Raw genomic sequence first — 24,989 nt, 5'->3', positions numbered from 1 at the left:
AGGACACATAAGAAACTCACCACGGATGTGCCTCTGGGGGGCAGGGGTTCACGCTCAGCGTGAGGGGGTGACCGTCTTTTCACTGTACGTTCTATGGTACCTTTTGAATTTTGTTACCATGAGCATACATTACTGATGTGAAACAATATAGTTAATTTATTGTTTTGTTTTTTGAGAGAGAAGGCAAGCGGGGGAGGGGGTGGCAGGGATGAGGGGATCCAGAGCGGGGTCAGCACTGACAGCAGCGAGTCGGACGTGGGGCTTGAACTCACGAACTGCAAAATCATGACCTGAGCCGAAGTCGGACACGCAACCGGCTGAGCCACCCAGGTGTCCCTTGTAGTTATTTTACAAATAGCTGGCTTCGTGCAGGGTCTGTGTTTGGCGTGATGAAATGTTCTAAAATCCACGGTGGTGATGCTCGCACGTGTCCGTGAATTTGCTAACCACCGCCGAATTCTACCCTGTAAGCGGGTGATTGGTGTGGTATGTAAGTTATATCTCAACAAAGTTTTTAAACGATAGCTGGGGGGGTGCCTGGGTGGCTCAGTCGATTGAGCCTCCGACTTTGGCTCAGGTCATGATCTCACGGTTCGTGAGTTCAAGCCCCACACTGGGCTGTCTGCTCTCAGCACAGAGCCCACTTTGGATCCTCTGTCCCCTTCTCTCTCTGCTTCTCCCCTGCTCATTCTCTCTCTCTCCCCCCCCCCCAAAATAAATAAGTTAATTAATTTTAAAAAATAGCTGGCTGGGGGCACCGGGGTGGCTCAATCTGCTAAGCATCCGACACTTGATTTCAACTCGGGTCATGATGTCAGGGTTCATGGGATCGAGCCCTGCCTCAGTGAGGAGCCTGCTTGGGATTCTTTCTCCCCTCTCTCTCTGCTTCTCCCCTGCTCACGCTCTCTTTCTCTCTCTCTCCCTGAATAAACTTAAAAAAAAAAAAAAATAGCTGGTTGGTAATAGTGTCATCTCTTGCTAATAAGACCCCCTCCCCTCAGCTCCCAGCAGAGCCAGAGGACCGAGAAGCCAGGGGACTGAGCCTCGCGGTATCTGCATGGGGGACCCAGGGGGCTGTCCTGGAGTGAGCTCGGCCTTTCACGATCGCCGGTATTTCCAGCTGGTCATGTGGCACACGTGAATGTCAGGGGGACAGTAGCGGCAGAGAGGACCAGGCGGACGGTGGGAGTATTCTAAACTCCAGGCTCTCGGCTCTTGGCTTCTGCTGCCCCTAGACGCAGACCTGGCCCGCAGCCTCCTGGAGACGCGGTTCCCAGCCGCCCCCTTCCTCCCAGACGCCTGCCAGTGTCAGATGTGCTAAGGAGGGGACCGCCTGGACATGAGAGACACAAGCAGGGCAGCAACGCCCAGCCCTGGCGGGTGGGGCTTCCTGGAGACCCCCAGAGAGAGCGCAAGAGGCAGAGGTCACCTTAGAGGAGCATCTGCTGCAGGAAGTTGGGTTTTTTAAGGATCAAAAAGCACAGAACCACGTAACGCCAGCCCCGATGCTTCTATACACAGATTCACACTCGCGCATCAAGCTCGCCCCGTTCCCTGGGGCTGTGCCCTTGGGAATGTCCTCCCCAGCCTCGGGAGAGGTCCCCTGGCAGGAACCTGTAGGGGGCTCGGGCGCTGGGGGCTTCTGTGTGTCACCCGCTGTGTGACCACTTCTCTCTAGCGTGTGGCTTGCCTTGGACTGGGCCCTCACCCACTCCGGCTCTGGAAGCTCAGCCACAAAAGTCACCTGTGAGCGCCAGCCCTTTGGAAAACAACCCAGCTGTTTTCTGGGACCCAGCAAGGGCCTGGGAGGGAACATCGGGTGCTCTTGGCAGGCACAGCAAGGAGAAAGTCACACAGGCACACTGGGAGCACCCCGTCCAGACAGGCCCTACAAGAGACACAGTCACGGACAGGGTGGGCCTGCGAGGGTCAAAGACAATCTCTGGGACACTGAAATGCCCGGCGGCAACCCGGGAGGTGGGGTTATGGGGGAGACTCCGCCCTTGATATTGTTATGGGGTTTCCAGATTAGCCACCATGAACAAGGAGCACCCTTTCTAAACAGGAAAAAAAATAAAAATAAAAAAGTCACAAGGGAAAAACGACAAGATGTGCAGAGAGGGGAAAGTGAACGCTGTCACCATTCTCTGTGACGGCGGGACAGCTGATAATTCCAGAAATGCCAAGGTCACAGGAGGGGGTCCCCCTGGCCGGCCACCGATGGTGGGAACCCCCCCCCCCCCCCGGATGGCCGGGCCTCCTCCCGCGCCCACTCACCGGCGGGTACAGCGTGGCCTTGGTGCTGGATGAGCTGCTGGACGAGGCCCCGGTGACGTGGTTCCGGTCGTAGAGGGGCACCCCGCCCCGGCCGCCCATCAGGCTCACGGAGCTCATCACGGACTTGCCGCAGGAGATGCCTGCCGCGGGGGGAGGGACGAGGTGGCTCAGGGGCCGGGCCACCCCCCCCCCCCCAAAGCACACCCTCCTCAGCTCCCGCGGCCCCCAGGCTCAGGTTCAGGCCCCTCTGCCCACCGCCAGGGTACGTCTTCCCCGCTCACCCCAGCCGTGCCCAGGGCCCTTGCGCACGTCGGCTCCTCACCTGTGAAGGGGCCGTGCTGTGAGCCGCCGGGGGCTATGAAATGCAGGGGTACGTGGGGGGTCCCGCTGACGTACTCGTGCGGGAAGGGCCCGTTGGCCCCCGTGTAGCGCTGACACACCACGCGCTGGCAGACGAAGTAGACCCCGCCCATGACAAAGAGCGAGAGGATGATGCCCACGACCGGCCCGATGGCACTGCCGTGGGCCGGGGTGTCGTCGGAGGGCGGCTTGGTGATCTCTGCCAGAGGATGGGGGGGAAGAGACGGTCGACGTTAACCGAGAAGGACAGGCCCTCCCACGGGGGGTGGATGCCGTGTGCCCTGGAGGGGCCGCTGGGGTCCAGGCACAGCACCCGCTGGGGGAGGGCGGGAGGAAGGGAGAAGCTGGGTGCTGGGGTGCCACGCCGCCCCCCCCCCACCCTGGCCTGCCCGGAGCACCCTCCCCCCTCCGCCCCACCCCTGGCGGAGCTCTCCACGCTGCCCGACAAGCCCTCAAGAGCCGTCTCGGGTTCATCCCCCAGGGTCCAAGGGCTCTCTGGAGGCCCGGTGACGCCCCCAAGTCAGGTGGGCCAGGAGGCCGCTGGAGCCGGTCACCAGGAGCTGACAGGGGCCACGGGGGTGGGGGCAGGCAGGCAGGGCCCGGGGGCCCCGAGCCGCGCCAGCGGGGGACTTGGCCCACGCGCAGGGGCAGAGCTGGGCTGATGGAGACCCCCGGGGCCGGAGGCCTTCACCAGCAGGGCTCGCTGAGCCCCACGCGCCTGCTGACACGGAGGTCCCAAGTGAGGGCAGTGTGAGGGGCAGGGGCCAAGCCCAGGCTCGGGGGGCCCAAGGGTCTTTCTGGGCATCCTGACGGGGCGACGAAGGCCGGGGGCGGGGGGGGGGGTGCTCCTCAGGCCGTCCCCCGCCCTGGGGAGGGAGCACGGAGACTCTAAAGTCAACTCCGGCGAAAAGAACGTTCACTTTCCCATCAGGCCCAAGGATTCCGTCCACCGCATCCCCTCTTGCCAGCCAGAACCCAAAGCAGAGGAGGAAAACCACCGGCTTGGGCGACCGGACCAGACTCTGGATGAATGTCGCCCCTGACACCGGAGGCGCCATCATGCCAGAGGCTGAAGAGAGACACGGTCAGACTGGCGCCTGTCAGCAAAGGGGCGGGGACGTGACCCCCGGTGGCACCCACGGCCGCCCTCCGGCCCCAGGTCACTCGCTTTCTTGAGATACCAACTGAGGTGCCTCACCTCACTTCACACGAAGGGACAACGTGCTCAGGGAGCCCTCCTCCTTCCCTGCTCTCAACACCCCTCTCCCGTAGTCAGCTCTCAGCCCAGATACCTCTACAGTGAATGCAGCGCCCACGTCCTCAGACGTGTGCACACATTCCCACTTCCTGTCTGAGACTCCGGCTCCCTCCCTGTCGGAATCAAAGACAGCCCTTCAAGAGCCACCACCTCCAGGAAGCCTCCCTGACTGCCCTGGCCTCACATCCCATGGCCGCCGTACCCCTGACTGTACAGGCCACGTCACTCACGGGGCACGAAGTACCATGCACCTCCTCGCCAGAGAGCAGGCTGGCAGGGAGAGGGCCACCCCGACCCCCATCCTCTGATGGGGATGCCTGAGAGAGGCTGCCGAGTGAGATCCTGGCGGGCAGAAGCGTGCCCTCTCAGGCACAGTCAGCCCCAACCACAGGGGCCCGTCTCCGTCACGGCTGGAAATACCCCCATGGGCTCATGCGCCCCCCTCCCCCTCCCAGCTCAGCCCCACAGCTGCCCCTACCTCCAGGCAGGCTCCCCTGCCGGCCTCCCCCAAGGCCAAGTGCTCCCAACCTCCCAGCCTCCTCTGTCCGTGTACCAGGCCCCCAGCATATCTTCTCCCTCTAGACCCCACACTCGTGGGGAGCACCCCAGCCCAGGGTGAACCCTCCACGGGAAGCTGGCTCACCGCACATGAGCTCATCCGAGCCGTCGATGCAGTCAGGGAAAGAATCACATTGCTGCTTGATGAGGACGCACTGGCCACTGGCGCACCGGAACTGGTTGGGCAGGCAGACGGCTGCAGGGGGAGGGCTGGCGCTCAGAGAGGCTGCAGGGCGTGACGCCGCCAGGAGGGCGAAGTGGACAGCCGCCAACCAGCGCTTCCCGCCCCGCCCCCGAGACCCAACAGAAAGGTCTGGGTTCCAAACGCAGAACGGACCAACGGGACTCTTTCTAGGATGGGTTCAGGGAATGGTCACAGCAAATCCGGTCTCCACCCTCCCCTCGATGACCCCTATTCCAAGGTCTAGGCACGGCTGGCAGGGAAGGGACCTCAGTGACTCCCAGGAAGTACTTATCAGGCTCCTACCACGGCTCAGGCCCATGCAGAGCTAGGACTAACACAGCCCCTGCCCCGAGGCTCTCCTGAGTTATGGGGAGGTGACAGCCAACTAGAGGAATGACCTAGAATGGGTGGGAGCAGGGGCAGGTGATATCTCAGCAGAGCTCCCAGGGTGGAGGATTAGGAGGGGGGAGCAGGGCTCAACCAGGAAGGAAAAGGCAGCTCACGGCCTTTTAGACTAAGAGGAGGAAGGCTGGGTATAGCCTGTTTCCCTCGTGTTCCAGAATGCCAACCCAGAAGGAGCTACCGTTGCAGAGGAGGGCACTGCCCAGGGGACTCAGCCATCGCCCACCCCCAGTGCTTGCTATCCAAGCTCTCCAGCTACCCTGCCCCACCCCAAGCGCCCCTCCCTGGGAGCCGGAGATGAGAGGACCCTGTCCTCGCAGCGGGTGGGACAATTTGTTGGTAACAAAGGAGAGGAAGCTTCTGAAAGAGAAGGTGCAGCCCAGAGCCCGAACTAGGGCGTGCTGTGGGTGCTGCACGTTGCTCCCAGAGAAACATTACAGGGGGAGAGGCGGGGGGACGGTTCCCAGCCAGGGCTCCTGCCATCCTCTGAGACGGCCGCCTAAACACTCGTGCTAGGGCAAGGCTGTTTGGCTGGGCTCAGCAAACGTCTCTGCAAAGGGCCAGGCAGCACGTATTCAGGCCTTGAGGGCCACGGGTCTCTATCGTTTTAGTTCAAGTAAACAAGGGAGCCTGGCTGTGTTCTCACGCAACTTTACGAAACCTGGTGGCGGTCTGGATCTGACTCTCAGGCCGCGGTTTGCCAACCCCTGGCCTCCCACCTCCATCAAATTCTCGGAGGGTCCATAAGCTGCAAAGACTTAACATCTGCAGCTGTACAGGACCAGCTGAGGAGATGAGCCCCCACCCCCGGGCCTTCATCTTCCGTAAACGGCTGCTCATCACGAACGGGGACAGTAGACGGTGATCCACCAGTTGTGGGTTATCTCACAACAGCAGCCGGTGGCTACGGGGGAGGCAGAGCAGCCCATCAACAGCTCGGCGGCAGTCGTGGGGCCGTGGTGCTGACGCCCTGTGGCACGAAACCACTGAGCAGGTCGTTTATAAAAGGGAAATTCAGAGAACGCCCAGAAACAGAGGTTAAGGTTAAACAGAGGTTAAGACTGCACTGCTAAGGTCTAAAGGAAGATCCTGCTGGTCAGAGTGGACCGAGATGACTGAAGCACATCTTTTTGTCACGTTCGGCTCACCGGGTTGCTAGAAACCACCCAGGAACAAGCATTATCCCACAGACTGCTCTGTGGAGGGCAGCGCTGCCTTTGGGGACGAGTATTTATCCAGCTGACTACTGGATTTGCCTGGGGTTTTTGTGAAACTCTTGAGCCAGGGGCGGAAGGCAAGTGACTCTCCCAGCCTGCCTTGGAGCCCAACTACTTGGCAGGACAGGGTGGGTGGCAAAGTTTTCCTCCGTAGGCCTACGAATAACATTTCCCTCTCCCAACCTGAGGATTTAGCGATTTCGCTCGGGACAAACGTTCTACCCTACTCTTGCGTGGCCAGCCTGGGTTCACGCTCCGGGAGGACGACAGGGCAAGTGGCTTGCAGGGGGTGGGAGAATCTCAGGAAGGGGGCAGCCAGGATGAGGCCGGGGAGGGCGGGGGTGGGGCAGGGCCTACGAGGGGGGTCGTGGTCCAAGCCAGCGTCGGGCAAAGGCGGGGGCGGGGCCAGCGGGCAGGGGCGAGCCAGTGGGCGTGCCCATCCCCAGGGCTGCCGGGGGCGGGGCCAGCGGGCGTGGGCGGGGCCGCTCTCACCGTCGCAGTCGGCCTCATCCGAGCGGTCCTGGCAGTCGGCCTCGCCGTCGCAGCGCAGGCGCAGGTCGACGCACTGGCCCCGCGCGCAGGGGAACTGGGCCGCCGAGCACACCGGGCAGCCCTCCTCGTCGCTCTGGTCGTCGCACTCGGGGAAGCCGTCGCAGCGCCAGGCCCCAGGTATGCAGTCGATCTCCCCAGTGGCACACGCGAACTGGTCTGGCGAGCACGTGGGAGGCTCTGCAGAGAACAGGGACACCATCACGCCCCGCCCCGCCGGGCCATGAGCCGCGGTTCAATCACGGTGCGGCACCCGCGCGGTCTCCACTGCAATGTGACCTGCCGCTGTGAATCTTCCTTGTTGCCTTTTTTGTTGTTGTTGTTGTTGTTGTTGTTGTTGTTTTTACCGTAGAGGGGATGGGGGGTGTTCGGGAACCTGGGCTTGAAGCAGCAGGTACTACACCAAGTTGAGCAGAAAACGCTCTGGGCTGGAAACTCGACCCCGACCGCTGAGACGCCGGGGCACAACCCCTTCGTGTGAGTCTCCATCCCCTCACATGCAACTCAGGGCACTGGGCCAGGTCTCTGAGGATGCCCACGGTACCCCCAACTGGAGCCCTGCCTTTACCTGCCTGGGGTCCCAGGCTGGGCTGCCAGTCGGCTGCACCGTGTGCACGTCCGCCTGGCCACACCTGAGTGTCCATTGTGCGCACACACGCACACGCACGTACACACGCACACCCCTTAGGAGCTGAAGGGTCAGAGAGCAGGTGCTCAGGACCAGCACCTGTTACAGGTCTGGGGCAGCTGCTGCAGTGGGACTGGGACTTCGTGGGACCCACGGACACGGCGGGGGCCGGTGGAGGACCTGCAGGGTACTCCACTTGCTGAGGAGTGAGCTAAGGAGAGGCAGGAAGGCGAGAATACCACGGTGAAGGGGGTGCAAGGAGGAGTAGGAAGGCTCCCAATGGAGGGAGTCACCTGAAGATGGGGAGCTGGGTGGGTGGAGAGGAGACCTGGGGCCACCTCCTACCAGCTGACCACGGTGAGTCGTTCCACTCCTCAGATCCAACTTCCTCAGCGCAGGCCAAGTGCAGGCCAGGACATGGTTGGGGCGCAGGGTGGGACAGGAGGGAGTTGGACAGGTCTGGGGTTGAACCTAGCCCCCCTCGGCAACTGTATAACCAGACAACCCCACCCAGCTCCCCCGATCTCCATTTCCTCATCTCTGAAACAGAAGCAGCAACGCTAGACCCACGACCCTCACGGGACAGCAAGGTGAGTGTAGATGTGTGTGGCCGTGCCGACTCGGGAAGGGCTCAAACAGCTTTCATGATGGCGTGCTGAGAATGCTGTCTGGCTCCTGCCGCTTCACGAGGCACGAGGGTCCACATCATCCCTGAGAGCCCCTCGGAGCTCTTATCCTTCTTTGCTGTCCCCAGAGAAGTAGCCAGGCATCAAGTCTGAAGGGCCAACGGCAGGGAAGGGGCAGAGGGGCACATCATTCAGGAGCCCCAGGGCTGTGGTCCAAGGGAGAGCAGAGCAGCCCCCTTTGTGCAGCCCCCTCTTTTCCAGGGCAGCCTGGACATCTGTGGGAGTGGCAGAGCCACTCAGGCCACAAAGCCACTTGAGCCCTGGGGCTGGAACTTGGGAGAAAAGCCATAAAGACGCTCAGGAGGGTCAAAGCGGTCCCCAGCAGGGACAGCCACAAAATGGCCCCTCTGCTCTCAGCAAAGCTCTCTGGGGTTCACAGTGTGAGAAAGGACCAGCGAAAGCTCCTGTGGCCCTACCCCTTGAGCTCCTTGGCGATGGACAGTCTCTCCAGGGGCAAGGCCAGCTGAGGACAGGCATCTGTGTTGTACTGGTGGGCATGTGCTGACTGTCTTCTGTGTAAGACACAGTGTGGGTGCCGTAAGGGGTGAGGATGAGCAGAAAAGGGGCAGGATAAAGACCAGCCCCCAGGAGCTCACAGAAGAGAAGGGGAGATGAGACGATCCAATGTGACCTGGGGGACACTGAGGGCAGCAGAGAGGAAGCCCCAGGATTTGGGCTTCATCACAAGTGACAATAACGGTTGTCCCTTTTTGTTACTACTGCCCAGTGTCCCACAAGTAATAGCAGCTGGCATTCCCGTGTGCCACGTTGGGGACCATGCAAAGTGCTCGTTACTTAAGGTCACAACAACTCCAAGGTAGGCACTCTCGACTGCTCTATTTTGCAGAAGAGAAAGTGGAGGCTCAGAGAGGGCAAGTGACCAGCTCGGGATTGCTGGGAAGTGGTAGGGCTGGGATCTGAACCAGGTCTGTCTGACCTTAAAGCTTATATTCTTGACCACTCCCCACTCAGCTTTAGGGAAAGAAGAGAATCAAGCATGGAAGGAGAAAGAAAAGACAAAACTACAAAAAGGAAACAGACAAGCCTGCTACTGGAGTTGCAGACTTCAGCACCCCTGCCTGACAGCTCACAGGCAGTCGGGGGGAATACAGACGGCTTGAACAACACCATCTGTCAACTGGATCTAACTGATGTCTACAGAACACTTCCCCCAATAGGAGCAGATGGCACATTCTTCTCAAGCTGACATGGAACACTCACCAAGAAAGATCACATGCTGGGTCATAATATTAAAAGGATAGAAATCATAAAAAGTATGTTCTCTGACCACAGCGGAATTAAATAGAAATCAGTAACAGACTAATAGCTGGGAAATTGCCAAATATTTTGAAATTAAACAACACACTTCTAAATAACTCAGGGGACAAAGAAATTGTCTTAGGAGAAATTTTAAAACATGTGAACAAATTGAAGAAGATATAATTTATCAAAATTTGTAGGATGCAGCAAAAGCAGTACTTAGAGGGAAATTCATAGCCCCGAATGCATACCCTGGAACAGAAAGGCAGGTGAAGGGAGAGTTGGCCCTGGAGAATGGATGCCACATTGAGTGTGACTTTAAAAGGATGCTGGGCAGAGACCTGCCAGTCAGGGAATCAAGTCCCTGTCTGGTGTCCCAAGAGAAAGTGCTGAGGTCACACCTACCACCACAGGTCAGCAGGTTCTGCAGGAGCACGAGGTGGACTGGGCATGAGCACCGTGGGGTCCCGTCACCCTTGGCAATGCAGATGTGGGAGCAGCCACCGTTGTCCCGGGCACACGGGTGGGCCGCTGTGGAGACGAAAAGAGAGAGGGGGTCAGGCTCGGCCTCTCACCTCAGGACTGTAGCCCCGAGGGTGCTGGAAACTAGGGCCAGGCAAGAACTCACAAGAATGGTCACTCCTATAGGCCAGGCCCCTGCAGTTAATCCCACTTAATTCCCAGGGCAGCTGACAGAGCCTACTTCCATTAACGTGCATTTTACAGACAGGAAAACGAGAGGCTGAAAGCACTCACAGAACTGGCCCAACATCACACTAGCCCATCTACACTAGCTCCCACTGCTCCCACAACCATCACTCTACACTGCCTGTCTCTCATGGTGTAGTGCACCACCCCCCACAAACATATGTCCACATCCTGATGCCTGGAACCTGTGAATGTGACCTTATTTGGAAAAGGGGTCTTCACAAATGTAATCAAATTAAGGCTTTGGAGATGAGGTCATCCTAGATTTTTGGGGTGGACCCTAAATGCAACAACAGATGTCCTTATAAGAGCCCCAGAAGAGGTGAAGACACAGGGGAGAAGTCTGTGCAGGGACTGTCTCTCTCTCTCTCTCTCACTGTCTCTCTCTCTCTCTCTCTCTCTCGCACCCCACTGGAGCCATGTGGGCCCAAGCACCTGCAATCACCACAACGTGAAGGACACACAGAGCCGCCCCAGCCCACAGCCCCCAGAGCGGGCCGCAGGCCTGCTGACACCTTGACCTCGGACGTCTGGCCTCCAGGCTGTAGGAGAACACACTTCTGTTGCGTTAAGTCACCCAGTTTGTGAAGACTTGTCATGGCCGTCACAGGAAGCGAATACACATGGGGATAAATAGCAGGACGGCACATCCCCGGGGAACTTGAGGTTTTCGATTCAATTAACCGAATTAACCAACACCTGAACAACAGGAAGACGCGGAGGAGGGTGGCTGCCCTCCCCCGGGCGAGAGGAAATGAGAAAAAGCACTACCCCCCCGCCCCACGGAAAAATCAGTGTCCTGCCTCAACCTCGGGGGTTAAGAGTTTAAAGTGACAGAAGTCACGGTTTAGAGCAGGGGTCAGCCAACTTTCTCTAAACAAGAAAGTAAAGGGTTTGGGCTCGATGGGCCAGACCATCTGTCACAAGTCTGCCAGCTGTAACACAAGGGTGGCCATGGGTGATGCACAGACCAATGGGCGTGGCTGTGTGCCAATAAAATTTTATTATAAGATCAGGTGATGTCCAGATGGGGCCCAGGGGCTGTGGAGCGCCACGCCTGGTTTAGAGTTTAGCTGTAGAATTTCGTGGGTAAGCAGGTTGGGTGCTCCACGTCCCAGGTAAATATGGGAGTGCTCACTCAAGGATCTCCCACCCTCACCCAAAACAAGGAGCCTCTCCCTACACATCACACGTTGGCACTCATGGGGACATCCCAGTTTCCAGCTTCATCCCTGTTTGTTAAGCATTTCCTGGCTCTCCCAGCCCCTCAGGTCCAAGGACCTGCTGGTCGGCCTGCCTGGCTTTCTGCCAACACCGGCAGGTCTGGGCATTCGTGGGCTCAATGTTCACCATGCTGAATGGTTCTGAAAGCTGTGACACCCAGTAATCAGTGGCTTCCCTGAGAATGGTGTAAGGGGCCAGGGAAACTCAGGCATTCTCACCCCTATCCATTGGGTGCCTCAGCTATCTGGAAGCCGTTGGCCCAGTGACTTCACTTAGGCAGGACCTGGCCAAGAACCCACAAGGACAGAAACCAGCCACCCGGCAGTCAACACAGAAGTCACCAATTCGCTCCATCGGAGGTCACGCCCCCAAGCTCAGAGCGGGGAGCCTCACGACCTCACTCAGAGCCACGTGTTTGGACTCCACACATAACTCTGATGAACTCGATCTGCCCAACCCACCGGGGGTAAGCTTCAGAAAAGCCAGTGAAGAAACAGGGGCTCTGCCCTCAGATCCAAGCCCTGCCGTGTTGATCAGCCCGTTGACGGGGAAGTTAATACCCTTTCTAAGCCCCACCCTCCTCTGATGTAATGCAGAATTAGGGCAAAACAACACAGGCAACATAGTGATGCACTGAGCACAGGGCCTGGGGGCTAAACGGTCAGAGCAGCTTTGCAGAGCAGGGAGGCCGAGAGAAGCTTATCCACGCAAAGTGCCACACCTGACCCTGGGTGGGGGCAGAGGAAGTAGCAGGAGTTACTCAGAGCAGAGGAAGGCGAGCAGAGACAAGGACTCCAGGGACGGGACACGTGGCCAGCGGGAGCGTGAGGGGCCCAGGTGAGGCGGCAGGTGGGGCAGCGCCCCCATCCCGGGACTTGAAAACAGGGAGCTCGAAGATGGCCAGACCAGGGGCATCGCAGGACAGGGACAGCAATGGCCCTGCTCACCGCTCTGTCCACGCAAGCAGCTGGCAGCTGGGGTGTATTTAGTGAAAGCAGAGTGAGAAAGACAGACAGACAGACAGACACATTTTCCTGTGTCCACCTATAGTCATACACAGAGCGGGTGGAGAAACCAGAGGTCCCAAGTGTAGGGGTCCTGATCTTCCAGCCCTTGGGCACAGCCCAGACTGTCGGAAGAAGACTCCTAAAATGCCTCCAATCTCCCAGCCTAATCCCCAACACCGCGGATGGGGTTCTGCTGGAGTTAATGAAAGGGGACGCTAATTTGAAAGTGGGTGACTCTCACGGGACCCTGGAAAAGCCGAGCAGATTGTCCGGCTGGTAGCAGACGAGGAAGTCAGGTTCGGATCTGTTGCTGAGATGGAGAGGCATACTGAGGACCCGAGAGTGGCCTCGAGGACCCGAGAGTGGCCCCTGCCGACAGCCAGTCAGCCCGCAGCCCTCACACTGGCCAGCCTCCTACTTTCTCCGAGGGGCCGGTTCAGGGCTCTGCACAGGTGCCCCCGCCTCCGGTCGGTCGGGGACCTGCCCACGACACTGCCCGCCCTCCACGTACAGAACTCCTCCAGGCTGATATCCTCCACGGCGTGGATGCCGGTCAGGTGGGCCACCCGGCCCTGGACTCGAGTCCGCTTGTCCCCGGTGGTCTTCTCCACACGCTCGATCATCTGTTGCTGGCGGTCAATCCAGTACAGGTGCTGGCCCAGCACGGTCAGGCCCACGGGCTGCACGATGCTGGCATCCTCCAGGGTCAGGCGGTTGGCCCCTGCAAGTGGGACAAGTGCCCCCGGAGTGGCCGCTGACCCCGAGCGCTCAGCCCATGCTCAGCTCAGAACACAGGGCCGCAGGGAGCCGGGGGGGGGGGGGGGGGGGATTCTGTGCTCTGGCCGGGGCCAGGAGCTGGAGCGGATTCCCTGGAAGCTGGCCGACCTGGCACCTGGGCTGACCCCTCCCTGCAAGCACGGTGCTGCCCCCTCCCCTCCCCCACCCCACATATGGAAGAAAAGCCCCTCTAAGCAGGTCTCCAGCCCAGAGGCATCCGGGTCTAAGGCGGCCCAGGGCAGAGCGGCCACAGGGGTGGGTGCTGGAGGCAGAGGGGTCCCGGCCCACACTGTGGGACCCTGGCAGGTCACCCACCCTCTCTGAGACGCCTCTTCTGCCCTGCCACACGGGGATCATTCAGGACCCACGTCCTGGAACTCTCAGATGATAATAGTACGCGGTAGACATAAAGCCCCAGCATGGCGCCCACCTGATGAATATGGAGGCTGCCCCCACTGTTCCCGATGACAAGGAAGGCCGGGTGTCCCCGGGAAGGTCAGACGTGTGGGTTGCCGAGGGACCCAATCCCTGGGGAGGCCCCAGGGCACCTACCTGACAGGTCGCAGCTCTCGATACGCTTCAGGTCCGCGTCCACCCAGAAGAGCTTGCCCAGCCTGTTGTCCACCACGAGGGCCACGGGGCGGATGAGGCCCGTGGTGAAGAGGACCTCACGCTCGGTGCCGTCCAAGGCCGCTCGCTCAATCTTGGCGGCTCGGTCCTGCATGTTGGTGAAGTACAGGTACCTGGGGGAGGGGAGCAGGTGAAGGGTGTTGAGTCCCCCCCATCCCTCACCGGGAACGAGCTCGCCAGGTGCCAGACAGACCAGCCCCTGACCCCGTGTCCATCTAGCCGGGCTTTGGAAAGTCACCAGGCACAAGGCCCCGGCCTCTCAGGGCTCACCCCCCCAGGCCCTATGGGGTTCAATGTCCCCCCAAGAATTCCCATCCACCCAGAACCTCAGAAGGGGACCCATAATCGGAAGCTGAATCTTTGTAACGCAGTTACGGTGAGGCCATCTGGTCAAAGAACACCCGGAGCCCCCAGAAGCTGGAAGAGAGACAAGAAAGGATCCCCGCAGAGCCTCTGAAGGGGGCACAGCCCTGCCACCGCTTGACGTTAGATTTCTGGCCTCTGGAACCCTGGAAGAACACACATCTGCTCTTTTCACCTTCCCCGGCTTGTGGTCAATTGTGGCGGCAGCCTTGGGGACCAGCGCCCACCCCAGCGGCTGCAGCAAAGGAGCCCCTGCCTCCGTGGAGGCCAGCCTCGAGGGAGACTCATCAGCTTGCGGAAGAGCCACTAGGCTTGTGCTCCCTGAGCACTCGTGTGCCGCGGGGGCTGACATCACCATCGTCCTTCTCGGAAGAAGACACCGCACCCCCGAGGTCACTTCACCTGCCTGGGGTCACGGGGGCAGTAAGCGACGGGGTCAGGATTCCAACTTGGGTCTGCCCGGCCCAGGACGCGGGGTCGCGCTGGCCGTCGCCCGGCACGAGCTCCACCAAGCGGAGCCCCCAAAAATCTGACTCCCGCCTGGCGCGGCGGCCGTGCACGAACCTTCCTGCGCTCAGCCTTGTTTCTGAGCTTTACGGCACGTGGCTTTAAGGCTCCGCCTCGCCCTGGTTATTATTCCCTTTGGGACCCTCCACGTCTGTCTACCTCCTCGTGGAAGGAAGAAGCTCCCGGGAGTCGAGGCTGTGCCCAGGAGGGTAGTGAGCTCCCGGTGGTGAGACGTATTCAAATAGCCAGCCCCCAGCTGGGATGCTATGGAAGGGATTTTTGCTCAGGGTTCAAATTTGATGGGGATGGTGCAAAACCTATGGATTAAAACTTCTATCCTTCCCGGGTCTCCCTGCCCCGGGGTGCAGCACCCCACACCGCGGTGCCCGCCCACCCCACCGCCTCGCACCCTCGCTCGGCGTTGACGACGATGGCCCGTGGCTTGTCGCGGTCCCCACGGAGCACCACACCCATGGCGTCTCCATTCAGCCGGTGGACGTTGATGGTGTTGGTGGCCTCACACGTCCAGAACAGCGTCCGGCTGTAGATGTCGATGCTGAGGTCATGGGGCTGCCTGTCCGGGTTTTGGCTCTGGCTTGGAGAGGTCAAAACGAAGGGCTGCATGTAACACAGGAAGAGATGGGCGTTGGCTACGGGCGTCGCGGGAGGGCAGAGGCCTCGGTGCCCGAGTTCAGACTGAAAGTCGATCTCCGACCCTGCGTCTCGACCTTTCCTGTCGGATCAGCACTCCCCCACGTGCCTGCTTGAGAGGGAACCTGATCACAGAGAGGTCCTAGAAGGGCCCTCGCCCCTCGGCTCGGATCTCCAGCCCACCCCTCAGCAAACTCCCGGCGGACTGTCGGCTGCCACGCCCTCCGGGTCCCGTTCCTGCCCCGGAAGGGCCGCCTGGTGGCTCGACAGTCAGCCCAGGGCCACAGCCTCCTTCTCGAGAGACATCTTCTCTTTTCTCGCTCGTCGTCTTGGGCTCGTGCTTTGGGAGTAAGACCTTCAAGTCTCGTTATTTGTTCAACTCAGGGTGACAGGACCACAGGCGTATAGAACACAGTTTCCCCTCTCACGGCCCCTTCCCTGAAGGAGAGGCCAGGGGTGCGGGCCCGGGTGGGGGTGCGTGATGACACGCAGTGCCTGTCCCGAGCAAGGGGCCAGCCGCCCCTCCCGGCACTGGTTCGGTCTACACTCTCTGGGTCTCTGCCCTGCCGGAGAACTCTGCCTGGCTCCGTGCCACCTGCTGTATCTCAGGGGGTTCCATGAAATGCCGCAGAGGAAGGGAGAGCCCGAGGTCACCCTCATCTGCCTTACAGACCAGAAGCCTCACTCCCTGGTGGATCTGGGCCCCTTGGGTTACCCCGAAAGACCGTGTTCAGGTTCTCAGGTGATCTGAGCTGGTGCAAGGCGGGCTTCCCCGGACTGCTACCAATGGTTTGGATGAAAAGTCCCTTCCTCTGAGGGCATCCTTAAGATGATGCTGTCACAAGAGCTCATTGCAAACTTCCTTTATCTCTTTGGCAGTCACTGAAACGAAGTCCCCTGGTGGCAAGAAGGGGCTTGCAGCCAAAAAGAAGCCCCTTCACCAGGCCCAGCCTCTTGAACCCAGCTGGAAGGGTACACCTCCCCCCCTCCCCGACACACACACACACACACACACACACACACACACAGACACACAGTCCCCCTGGGAGGCTAGCAGTGTGTGACTCACATCTGAACACAGAGCCCTTCTTTAAGGGTCATGTGCCTCTGCAGGTGATAACACCCACCTCCCCAAGAGCTGGGCGCTCTGGGAGCCGAGCGTCTGCTCCAACTGGGCACATCCCTTTCCCCCGAAGCACAGACTCTGGCCTGAGACCACAGCCCAGGGCAACTGACGGGCTGGGACTGAAGCCAGACTGCAGCCCGGCCCTGGCCGTGTCCCGGGCATCAACCCTGACTTTGGGACGCCAGCCATCAGAACACGCAGCTGAGAAATGCACGGGGCGTGAGGTGACACGTGGCCCACACCTGTCCTCAGGCAGACGGATGACTGTCCAGTTATAAAACCGGAACTCCACGAATGCAAGATTTCTTAATAGAATCCTATTCGAGGCCACAGGCAACACCCCACCTCCTCCCCAGGACAGAGTAGCACCTAGCCACGTGGGGGCATCCACAGGGGTGCTGTCACAACAGCCCAAAGACCCAGCGTCCAGCAGTGGAAGGACAGAGAAGCAAACCGTGGTCCACCCACACAACGGAGCGTTTTCGGCCTTAAGAGGAAGAAAATTCTAACACCTGCTCTGATACGGAGGAACCCTGAGGACATTATGCTAAGCGAAAGAAGCCAGTAACACACACACACAAAAATAAATAAACACTGCATGATTCCACTTATACGAAGTACTTAGAATATAGTCAGATTCGGGGCGCCTGGGTGGCGCAGTCGGTTGAGCGTCCGACTTCAGCCAGGTCACGATCTCGCGGTCCGTGAGTTCGAGCCCCGCGTCAGGCTCTGGGCTGATGGCTCGGAGCCTGGAGCCTGTTTCCGATTCTGTGTCTCCCTCTCTCTCTGCCCCTCCCCCGTTCATGCTCTGTCTCTCTCTGTCCCAAAAAAATAAATAAAAACGTAGAGAAAAAAAAAAAAAAAGAATATAGTCAGATTCGAAGAGACGGAAAGGAGAAGGGAGGTTGCCTTAGGGTGGGGGAGGGGGAGGGGGAGTCAGTGTTTCATGGGGACAGGCTTCCAGTTTGGGGAGATGACCGAGTTCTGGAGATGGTCGGGGGTGACGGCCACAGGACAATGTGTGTGCTTCGTGCTGCTGAGCTGTGTCCTTGGAAATAATTAAGAGGATAACTTTTGTGTATATTCACTACCCTGAAAAAGTTTACTAGGAAAACAACTTAGCCAAAGTAGGTAACAACTTAAAACATTGTCTTTGGGGGGCTCAGGGATGCCCCTCATAAAGGATCAAAGCCACTAGAGGGTAGAGTTTTGCCAGACGCACAGGGAGGGAAACAGATGTTTTCCAAATGAAGTAGGAACCCAGAAGGTGTTTCTTAAAAAGACTTTTCCTTCAAAGTCTTCCCTCGCATTTGCAGGACACCATGAACGAACCCTCTTGATGAGACTTTCAGGCAATTTGCGCCTGGTACCTTTCTCAGCAGGAAAGCCACCCAGCATCAATTAACACCTCCCGTTCTCCAAAGGACTCAAAGGGACTGTCACCTGCATGGTGGAGGGAAGAAAGGAATATATGCCCACCATTTCACCAGCTCTGCTCCCGCAGAGATGATACACAGCTGCCGAGGCTCTGCTGGAGCTTTTTTTTTTTTTTTAAGTTTACTTATTTTATTTTGAGAGGTGGGGGAGGGACAGAGAGGGAGAGAGAGAATCCCAAGCAAGCTCCATGCTGTCAGTGTAGAGCACGATTCGGGGCTTGATCCCATGACCCTCAGCTCATGATCTGAGCTGCTATCGAAAGAGTCGGATGCTTAACCGACTGAGGCACCCAGGTGCCCCTCGGCTGGGGCTTTTTATTTTTTTTTTAATGTTTCATTTATTCTTAGAGAGACGGAGCACGAGCAGGGGAGGGGCAGAGAGAGAGGGAGACGCAGAATCCGAAGCAGGCTCCAGGCTCTGAGCTGTCAGCACAGAGTCAGAAACGGGGCTCCAACTCACGAGCTGTGAGATCATGACCTGAGCCGAAGTCGGACGCTCAACCGACTGAGCCACCCAGGCGCCCCTAGGCTGGGGCTTTTATCACCGACCAAGGACACAGACCTCAGAGGACAGCCTGTTAACTTTACATCATCGTTGGATGCAGTACTTTGCCAGAAGCGATGCTGAGCCCGTACACACAGCCCTAGCACCCAGTTCGGAGTAGAAAATGGCCAAGTGAACTTTACTGACACCAAAGTCACCCCAAAATCTCCACCGGCAGCATTTCTCTGCATCGCTGTTGTAACAGTGCCGAGATTTCACCGTGATAACCTACGTGCCTACCCCGACCGTGGCCACGGAGCAGGTCAACATTTGGTTCCGTGGCTTCTGTAAAAGGAGTCCTTGAAAACAGGCTCGGTGAGCCAGGCGCGTCCGTGAGCGAATGCCACACGAACGGAATGCCGGCCACCGCCACCTGCCACGTGGAGACTCTGAGGGGGCCCCGAGGCTGCAGTGACAACGTCCTTCGTGGGACAGGCCACAGAAACCTAGCACGGAAGCCGTCCGTTGTGCTAGAATAAGCATTCTGAAAAGACGAATCTGTCGGGATCAGTGAGTGATATGCCGGGGACGGCTGGAGCGCGACAGAGATTTCACACTTGCCAACCCACAGGTCGTCCGTGAGAAACGCTCGGGGAATGCAGAGAAGGGCAGGGATACACGAGCACACACACCCCCCCCCCCCGGAACTCCCTCCATCTCCCGCGGGCGGCGTCACGCCTGTGAGCGCGGGGCTCGTGACTTCCCGCCCGCCGTCCCGTCGGTTCATGCACACCCACGAGCTGCAGCCGTGCGCCCCCGCGTCCTCAGCAACTTCAGGTCTCTTCAAGGTAAAGCGCCGCAGTCACTTAGGAGGTCCGTCTTGAACCACTGAACGTATGCAGAAAGGTGCACCTGTATTTACGACGTCCCTATCTTTTCCTCACGTGTCACCGGCGAGAGTTGAGAGTGCAGTGCGCCTCGCCCCCTTCCCCCATCGCCCTGTGGTCTGCCTGTGTGATTCTGCGTCGTGCAGTGAGTTTTAGGAACGTAGATGCTGCGTTAAAGCAAACAGACCGTACGATTCCTACGAACTAAAAATACATCCAGAATAACCAATACCAACTAGGCTTGCGCGAAACCACTGTGGGAAAAAAAAGAAAATCCCATTTCTGCATATAATCTGAGGGTTTCCCACTGCTCAGGATTATACCCTGCGATGACATAATTAGAACCCAAGCCGTTGTTGACGCAAGCCGTGCTCTGTGGGCAAAGCAAAGCGGGGGAGGGGAGGGGGTGGAACTGCCATGGTGGGTTCCTCGCGGAAGTGACCCCCACATGCCCCAACAGGTTACACTTGCCTGGGTCCCGTCGTCCTTGGCTCGCTTGATGTTCTGGCGCCCGTCCACCCAGTAGATGAACTTGTCCAGGGGGTCGTAGTCGATGGCCTTGACGTTCCTCAGCCCGTGCAGGGGTAGGATGAGGTCTGGGCTGTGCTGGTCATCGGGGATCATGCGGCTGATGGCACATTTCTGGCTAAACAGCAAGAAGGTGGTGGGCGCTAGAACGAGGCAAACAGATGAGGGGGCTGCGCGTCAGCATCCGGAGCCAAAGACGGGGTCGGCGGGGATGGACCGCGTCGCCCTTCGCGGTGGGGAAAGTGCCGGAAGGACCTAAAAGTACTTCCAGGGGGTGGACCGTGGGGAACTTTCCTCCCTGCACGGCGCGCGTCTCTGCTGTTTCAGTATCTTGTGAGTGCATGAGTTATTTTAAAGCAGACAGCAACTGGTTTTTAACTTCTCAAGACTTAAGAGAGAAGCAGGGAAATAGGAGCAACTAGTCAACTCCCGCCCACAAACGTACTTGCTGCCTGGACAAGTGTGTGAGTTGCCGTCGGCCCTCAGGTGGTCAAGTGAATGGTATGAGGTGAACGATGGCGTGGGAGGGGTCACCTCGTGGGGGTGTCAGTGAGCAAAGCCGCTCGGAACGTTTAAGAGGCCAACAGCCACAGGCTGTCAGAATTTCAGTTGGGTGGCTTGAAACAAAGTCACGGCCCCCAGTCTGCCGGCCACAGGAGCAGAGACTCGAGTTACAGGCACCCCGCTGGCTGATGGGTCACCTGCACCACCTGTGCTTGACCCCGCAAGGTCTGGCCCCCAGGGGACGGGGACAACAGGACCAAAGGGAGCCCAAGAGTAGGGAGGCCCAGGCTGGACAGAGGACCCACTACTTCATCAAGACACAAACACATGGGCCAAGCCCTCGGCTGAGACGTTCCACGGGAGGATCTTTGGACATAAAACACCGTCACTGGGGAGAGTACTCGCTCACAGAGCCGGGCCTAGGCCTCTAGGTAACAGGCAGTGTATACAGTGCGAAACCTACTCAGCCACCTGTGAACGCCAAGGCACCCCCAGAAAAGGAGCTCCTTTCTAGGGGCACCTGGGTGGCTCAGTTGGCGAAGCATCTGGCTCTTGATTTTGGCTCAGGCCATGATCTCGCAGTTGATGAGTTCAAGCCCCGTGTCGGGCTTGTGTGCTGCCAGCTCGGAGCCCGGAGCCTGCTTCGGATTCTGTCTCCCTCTCTCTCCGCCCCTCCCCTGCTCGTGCTTTCGCTCTCTCTCTCTCGAAGAGAAATAAAAACGTCAAAAGACAAATAAATCGATAAACACTAGAAGAAAGAAAGGAAGCGTCTCTCTCCCTCGGCTCCCAGAACCAGCCTGACTTAACACGGGTGAGGGGCGCGGGAGCCAAGAAAGACACTCACGGCTACAGTTGCGGCTGCTGGGGTCTAGGGTATAGTGGGAGGCGCAGCCGCAACGGTGACCGCCAGGGATGGCGAGGCACAGCTGTCCACACTGCCCGTTGTTGTGCGTGCAATCGTTGAGGCCATCCTGGCGGGAAGAGTGGAACACCAGGATGTCCATCACGAAGTCCAGGTGGCCCTGGATGAGGGTGCGGTTCCGGCCACTGGTCTTGTCGGCCCTCTCGATGCTGTGCAGGTTCCAGTCTGTCCAGTAGATGTAATCGCTGTACTGGGTGAGGCCGAAGGGGTGTGGGAGGTCGTCGGCAATCACAACCCGCTCCTGACCTGCGTGGAGACGCGCAGACGCGGCATCAGCGACACACGGCCGCCGACTGGTTCAAAGCTGCCCGGCCACCCGGGTCAAGGTCCAAGTGTTCAACTGCTTTGGAAAACGAGCAGGGCCGGCTGAAGCCGGACGCCACCCACCCCGTGACCGGGCAACTCCCCTCCTATCCCGCAAGAGGAGCGCACGTGGGGTCCGCTCGGGCACGACATCGATGCGAGTGCGCACGGCAGCAACTGTAAGGGCCGCGAGCGGGAAACAACCCAAATGCCCGCCCATCAGTCGTGTGGGTGAAAAATGGTGGGCAGCTGAAAGAAGCCAGACCCTAAAGAGCACGTGCTGTATGATCACCAGGATAGAAAGTTCTAGAACAGCAAAACCGGCACCTGGAGACAGAAGCCGGGGCAGCAACCACACCCTATACCCGAGCAGCGGAAGACCCTTGTAATGAACCGTGGGGTAACCCAACGATAGCATGGCCACGTGCAGAGCCAGCACACGATGCACCACGCACGGGGCTCCGTGTCAGTGTGGAGATTACTTAAAAATAAAATCTCAGAGGGGCGCCTGGGTGGCTCAGTCGGCTGAGCGTCCGACTTTGGCTCAGGTCATGATCTCGCGGTCTGTGAGTTCGAGCCCCGCGTCGGGCTCTGTGCTGACAGCTCAGAGCCTGGAGCCTGCCTCTGATTCTGTCTCCCTCTCCCTCTGCTCCTCCCCTGTTCGCTCTCTCTCTCTCTCTCTCTCTCAAAAATGAATACACGTTAAAGAAAAAAAATAATAAAATAAAATCTTAGAAACGTTTTCTTTGAGACTAGGAAAAAAACATGCCGCTACATCAGTACTGGTTATCACGGGGCGGTGAAAATTAGGAATAATTCGCGTTTCTTCATATAGTTCTGTATTTTTGGAAAGTGTCTACGCTGACTATTTTGCCTTTGGGAGAACGCCAGTTATTAAGAGGCTCCCCGACTGCTTCCATCAAATGCACATGTGCGCTCCCTGCCCCCCCCCCCCCCCCCCCGCCAAGGGCCCTGCTGCAGGGACAGGTGTCCACAACCATCACGCGTGAGATGCACTTTTACCCCAACAGCCCCAGGTCCGTGCTCCAGGCGCTGCTCGTGACCCACCCTTCATCCACCCAGGGGCCTCACTAATCGAGTGCTCGGTAAATGTCTGTGGCATTCAACGGAACGCGTGCCACAGCAGAGTGCCAGCCAGGCCCACGACACGCGGCCACCCTCTGTCTGCAGGGTCCTTCAAGTCTCCAGGGTTTCTGTGGATTTCCGCCCGAGCGTGTCTTCGCTCTGGGGTAATTACTGAGCTTAATTATTTCAGGCAACCGCAGCTGTTCAGTGACTGGTTCCCCCACATGCACCAACCAGCCTCTTGTCGTTCACTGCGGGCCTGGGGACACATTCAAACCTTGCCGTTGGCCTCAGAAGCCAGCACGGTGAGCATGCAGGGGCGGGGGGGGGGGGGGGGCGGCAGTGGTGCAGCCCGTCTGGAGCGGAAACCAGGATGCTGGGGCTGGGACAAGCCATTCAGCCAGCCTGTGCCTTGGTTTCCTTACCTGTGAAACGGGCACAAGCACACCCACCCCAGGGAGCAGCAGCCATCAGGAAATCAAGTTCTCCCCCTCACACAGGGCGGCCCCATCACCTGGTGCGTTACCGAGAGAACTAACATAACCACTCCCCTCCAGCGGAACAGAGTCTAGACTTGCACGCCCCGCCCCTACTGCTGGGTGACTTGGAACAAGGCATTTTTTTTCTCTTTTTTTACCTAACCCCAGGATGTTGGGTGTGGCCCGTGAGTGGTCCCAGCACAATGTCCGGCACGCAGTAGGTGCCCAGGGTCCAATGGAGATTCAACGTGTAGCCCTGGAATCTCTCTGTGACCTTGGGAAGATCTTGTGACCTCCCTGGGCCTCAGTTTCCCCATCAATGAAAGCCTACGCTGTGATACCGAAGGATCAAACTGGACTCCTGGCACACGGCTTAGCTGGGACACGGCTCTCAGTAGGTGTGCAGGAAAAGAGCTGTCACCCGGGGCCTCTGTCAACATGCCCACGGCAACAGCACCAGGGAGTGGAAAGGGACAACCCCAGGAGAAGAGAAGGCTGGACGAACAGCCAGGGGTGTGTCCACACCTCCTGTGGGGCCTCGGGACTTGCAGGCCAGAGGGGACGGTGCAGCGGGGGCTGAGAGACAGCCAGCGCCCCGGCCCAGGGATGTCCCATCGCCGCAGGCCAAAGCCCCCGGCCCAGCAGGACCCCGCCTGGCCCTCACCCAGCATGTCGGATGACTCGATCATGTTGGTGTCCAGGTCCGTCCAGTAGAGACGCTGGTCAGCGTAGTCGATGGTGAGGTCGTTGGCCCGGCCCACCTTGTCCACCAGCGTCATGCAGTTGGTCCCATCCATGAAGGCCCGCACGATCCTGGGCTTCCCGCCCCACTCGGTCCAGTAGACGTACCTGGAAGACACAGGGAGGGCAGCGCGGGCTCGGGTGCGTCCTCTCTCGCTGCAGGGCAGCGGGGGGAGGGACACGACCCCCCCATCTCCTCTGCGTGGCCCCCACCAGCCTGGAGAAAGCCACATCAGTGACATCCCTTCACGAAGCAGGGACGGGGCGACGTGCTCGGAGCCCCCCACGACCCTAACATCCCTCCAGATGCCGTCACTGGGCTGCCTCCCGAATTCCCACAGCAGCGCACCTGCAGGGTTAAGTGCGAACGCACCCGTTTACAGACACTGACTGGGTGCACAGATGGGGTGACCACGTAACCGAATATCCAGGCTGGGACACTTTGGTAGCAGAGACAAACGCGAATCAAGCTGGCCAGGACGCCGCGGTGACAGGGGAAGCCAGGCTGGGCAAGATGTGGGCAAGTCAGGGTCCCCTTACTCAAAGAGGGCGGAAGACAAGCATGCGGGGCCGGCAGGCACTGCAGGGCCAGGATTCAAACTCAGCTCTCCTGCCCCCAGTGGGCCCTCCTTCCCTTTTCTGCAGCAGCTCCACAGAAGGAAGCCCCATTCCAGAACCGTGTATTACTTGCCCTTCCGCTAAAACCTGGGCCATTCGCTCTGCGCTGTTGTCCTAAAATCTTTCCTTCCCTAACGGAGCGTGTGACAGGCAGGGTCTGGGGCGTGCCATACGCATCACTGATGCTTTAGGGGCGAGCACTGTGTCCGTCTGCACTCTGGTGCAGAGGGAGACGCGACCCTCGCCCCTCTGGCCCCAGTGCCCAGGGCAGGGCCCCCAGGCTGCTGGCAGATTAAAGTGGGTGCCTTGCGAGGCAGGTGAAACTCTGCCCAGGAGGCCTATAAGACGCCCTTTGCGAGCAGGCTGGAATCCAAGGACCTCAAAGCCGGCTCTGAGATGGAAAAGTCCGGCGACACGTGGCGGGGGAAGGAGCCCAGCTCTGCTCTCCCTGGCTACGTGACCTTCAGTAAGTCACTCAGCAACTCTGAGCCTCGGTTTCCACATCCGTAAGATCAGGGACAAAGACGCTTGCCCCTCGCAGGCCACCCCCCCCCCCCCCTTCCCGGGCGGGGACAGCGAATGTAAAAGTACCCAGCGCGGCCCCCGACGCAGTGGCCGCCACTCCTTCC

General features: G+C 59.0%; 1 protein-coding gene and 1 long non-coding RNA gene across 2 annotated transcripts in view; one reads left to right on the top strand and one right to left on the bottom strand.

Moving 5' to 3' along the window:
• Positions 1-24,989, bottom strand: part of LRP5 (LDL receptor related protein 5) — a gene marked incomplete at its 5' end in the record, with an annotated part of 74,289 nt that overhangs the window by 4,371 nt on the left and 44,929 nt on the right. The window contains 11 exons of the mRNA XM_040465799.1: positions 2,278-2,417; positions 2,600-2,836; positions 4,539-4,649; positions 6,749-6,985; positions 9,785-9,910; positions 12,830-13,039; positions 13,648-13,838; positions 15,005-15,213; positions 19,651-19,850; positions 21,056-21,379; positions 23,666-23,850. Coding sequence (XP_040321733.1) covers positions 2,278-2,417; positions 2,600-2,836; positions 4,539-4,649; positions 6,749-6,985; positions 9,785-9,910; positions 12,830-13,039; positions 13,648-13,838; positions 15,005-15,213; positions 19,651-19,850; positions 21,056-21,379; positions 23,666-23,850 — 2,170 coding nt within the window. The remainder of the gene's footprint in view (positions 1-2,277; positions 2,418-2,599; positions 2,837-4,538; positions 4,650-6,748; positions 6,986-9,784; positions 9,911-12,829; positions 13,040-13,647; positions 13,839-15,004; positions 15,214-19,650; positions 19,851-21,055; positions 21,380-23,665; positions 23,851-24,989) is intronic.
• Positions 7,283-9,205, top strand: LOC121023768 (uncharacterized). Its single transcript, XR_005787494.1, has 4 exons — positions 7,283-7,676; positions 7,948-8,023; positions 8,847-8,936; positions 9,092-9,205. It is a non-coding gene; the product is annotated as an uncharacterized LOC121023768 (long non-coding RNA).

Source organism: Herpailurus yagouaroundi, unplaced genomic scaffold (assembly GCF_014898765.1).
Source record: "Herpailurus yagouaroundi ecotype Mexico unplaced genomic scaffold, PumYag 569, whole genome shotgun sequence".
In the NCBI taxonomy this organism is placed as follows: domain Eukaryota; kingdom Metazoa; phylum Chordata; class Mammalia; order Carnivora; family Felidae; genus Herpailurus; species Herpailurus yagouaroundi.
This window is presented reverse-complemented; position numbering and strand designations above follow the sequence as displayed.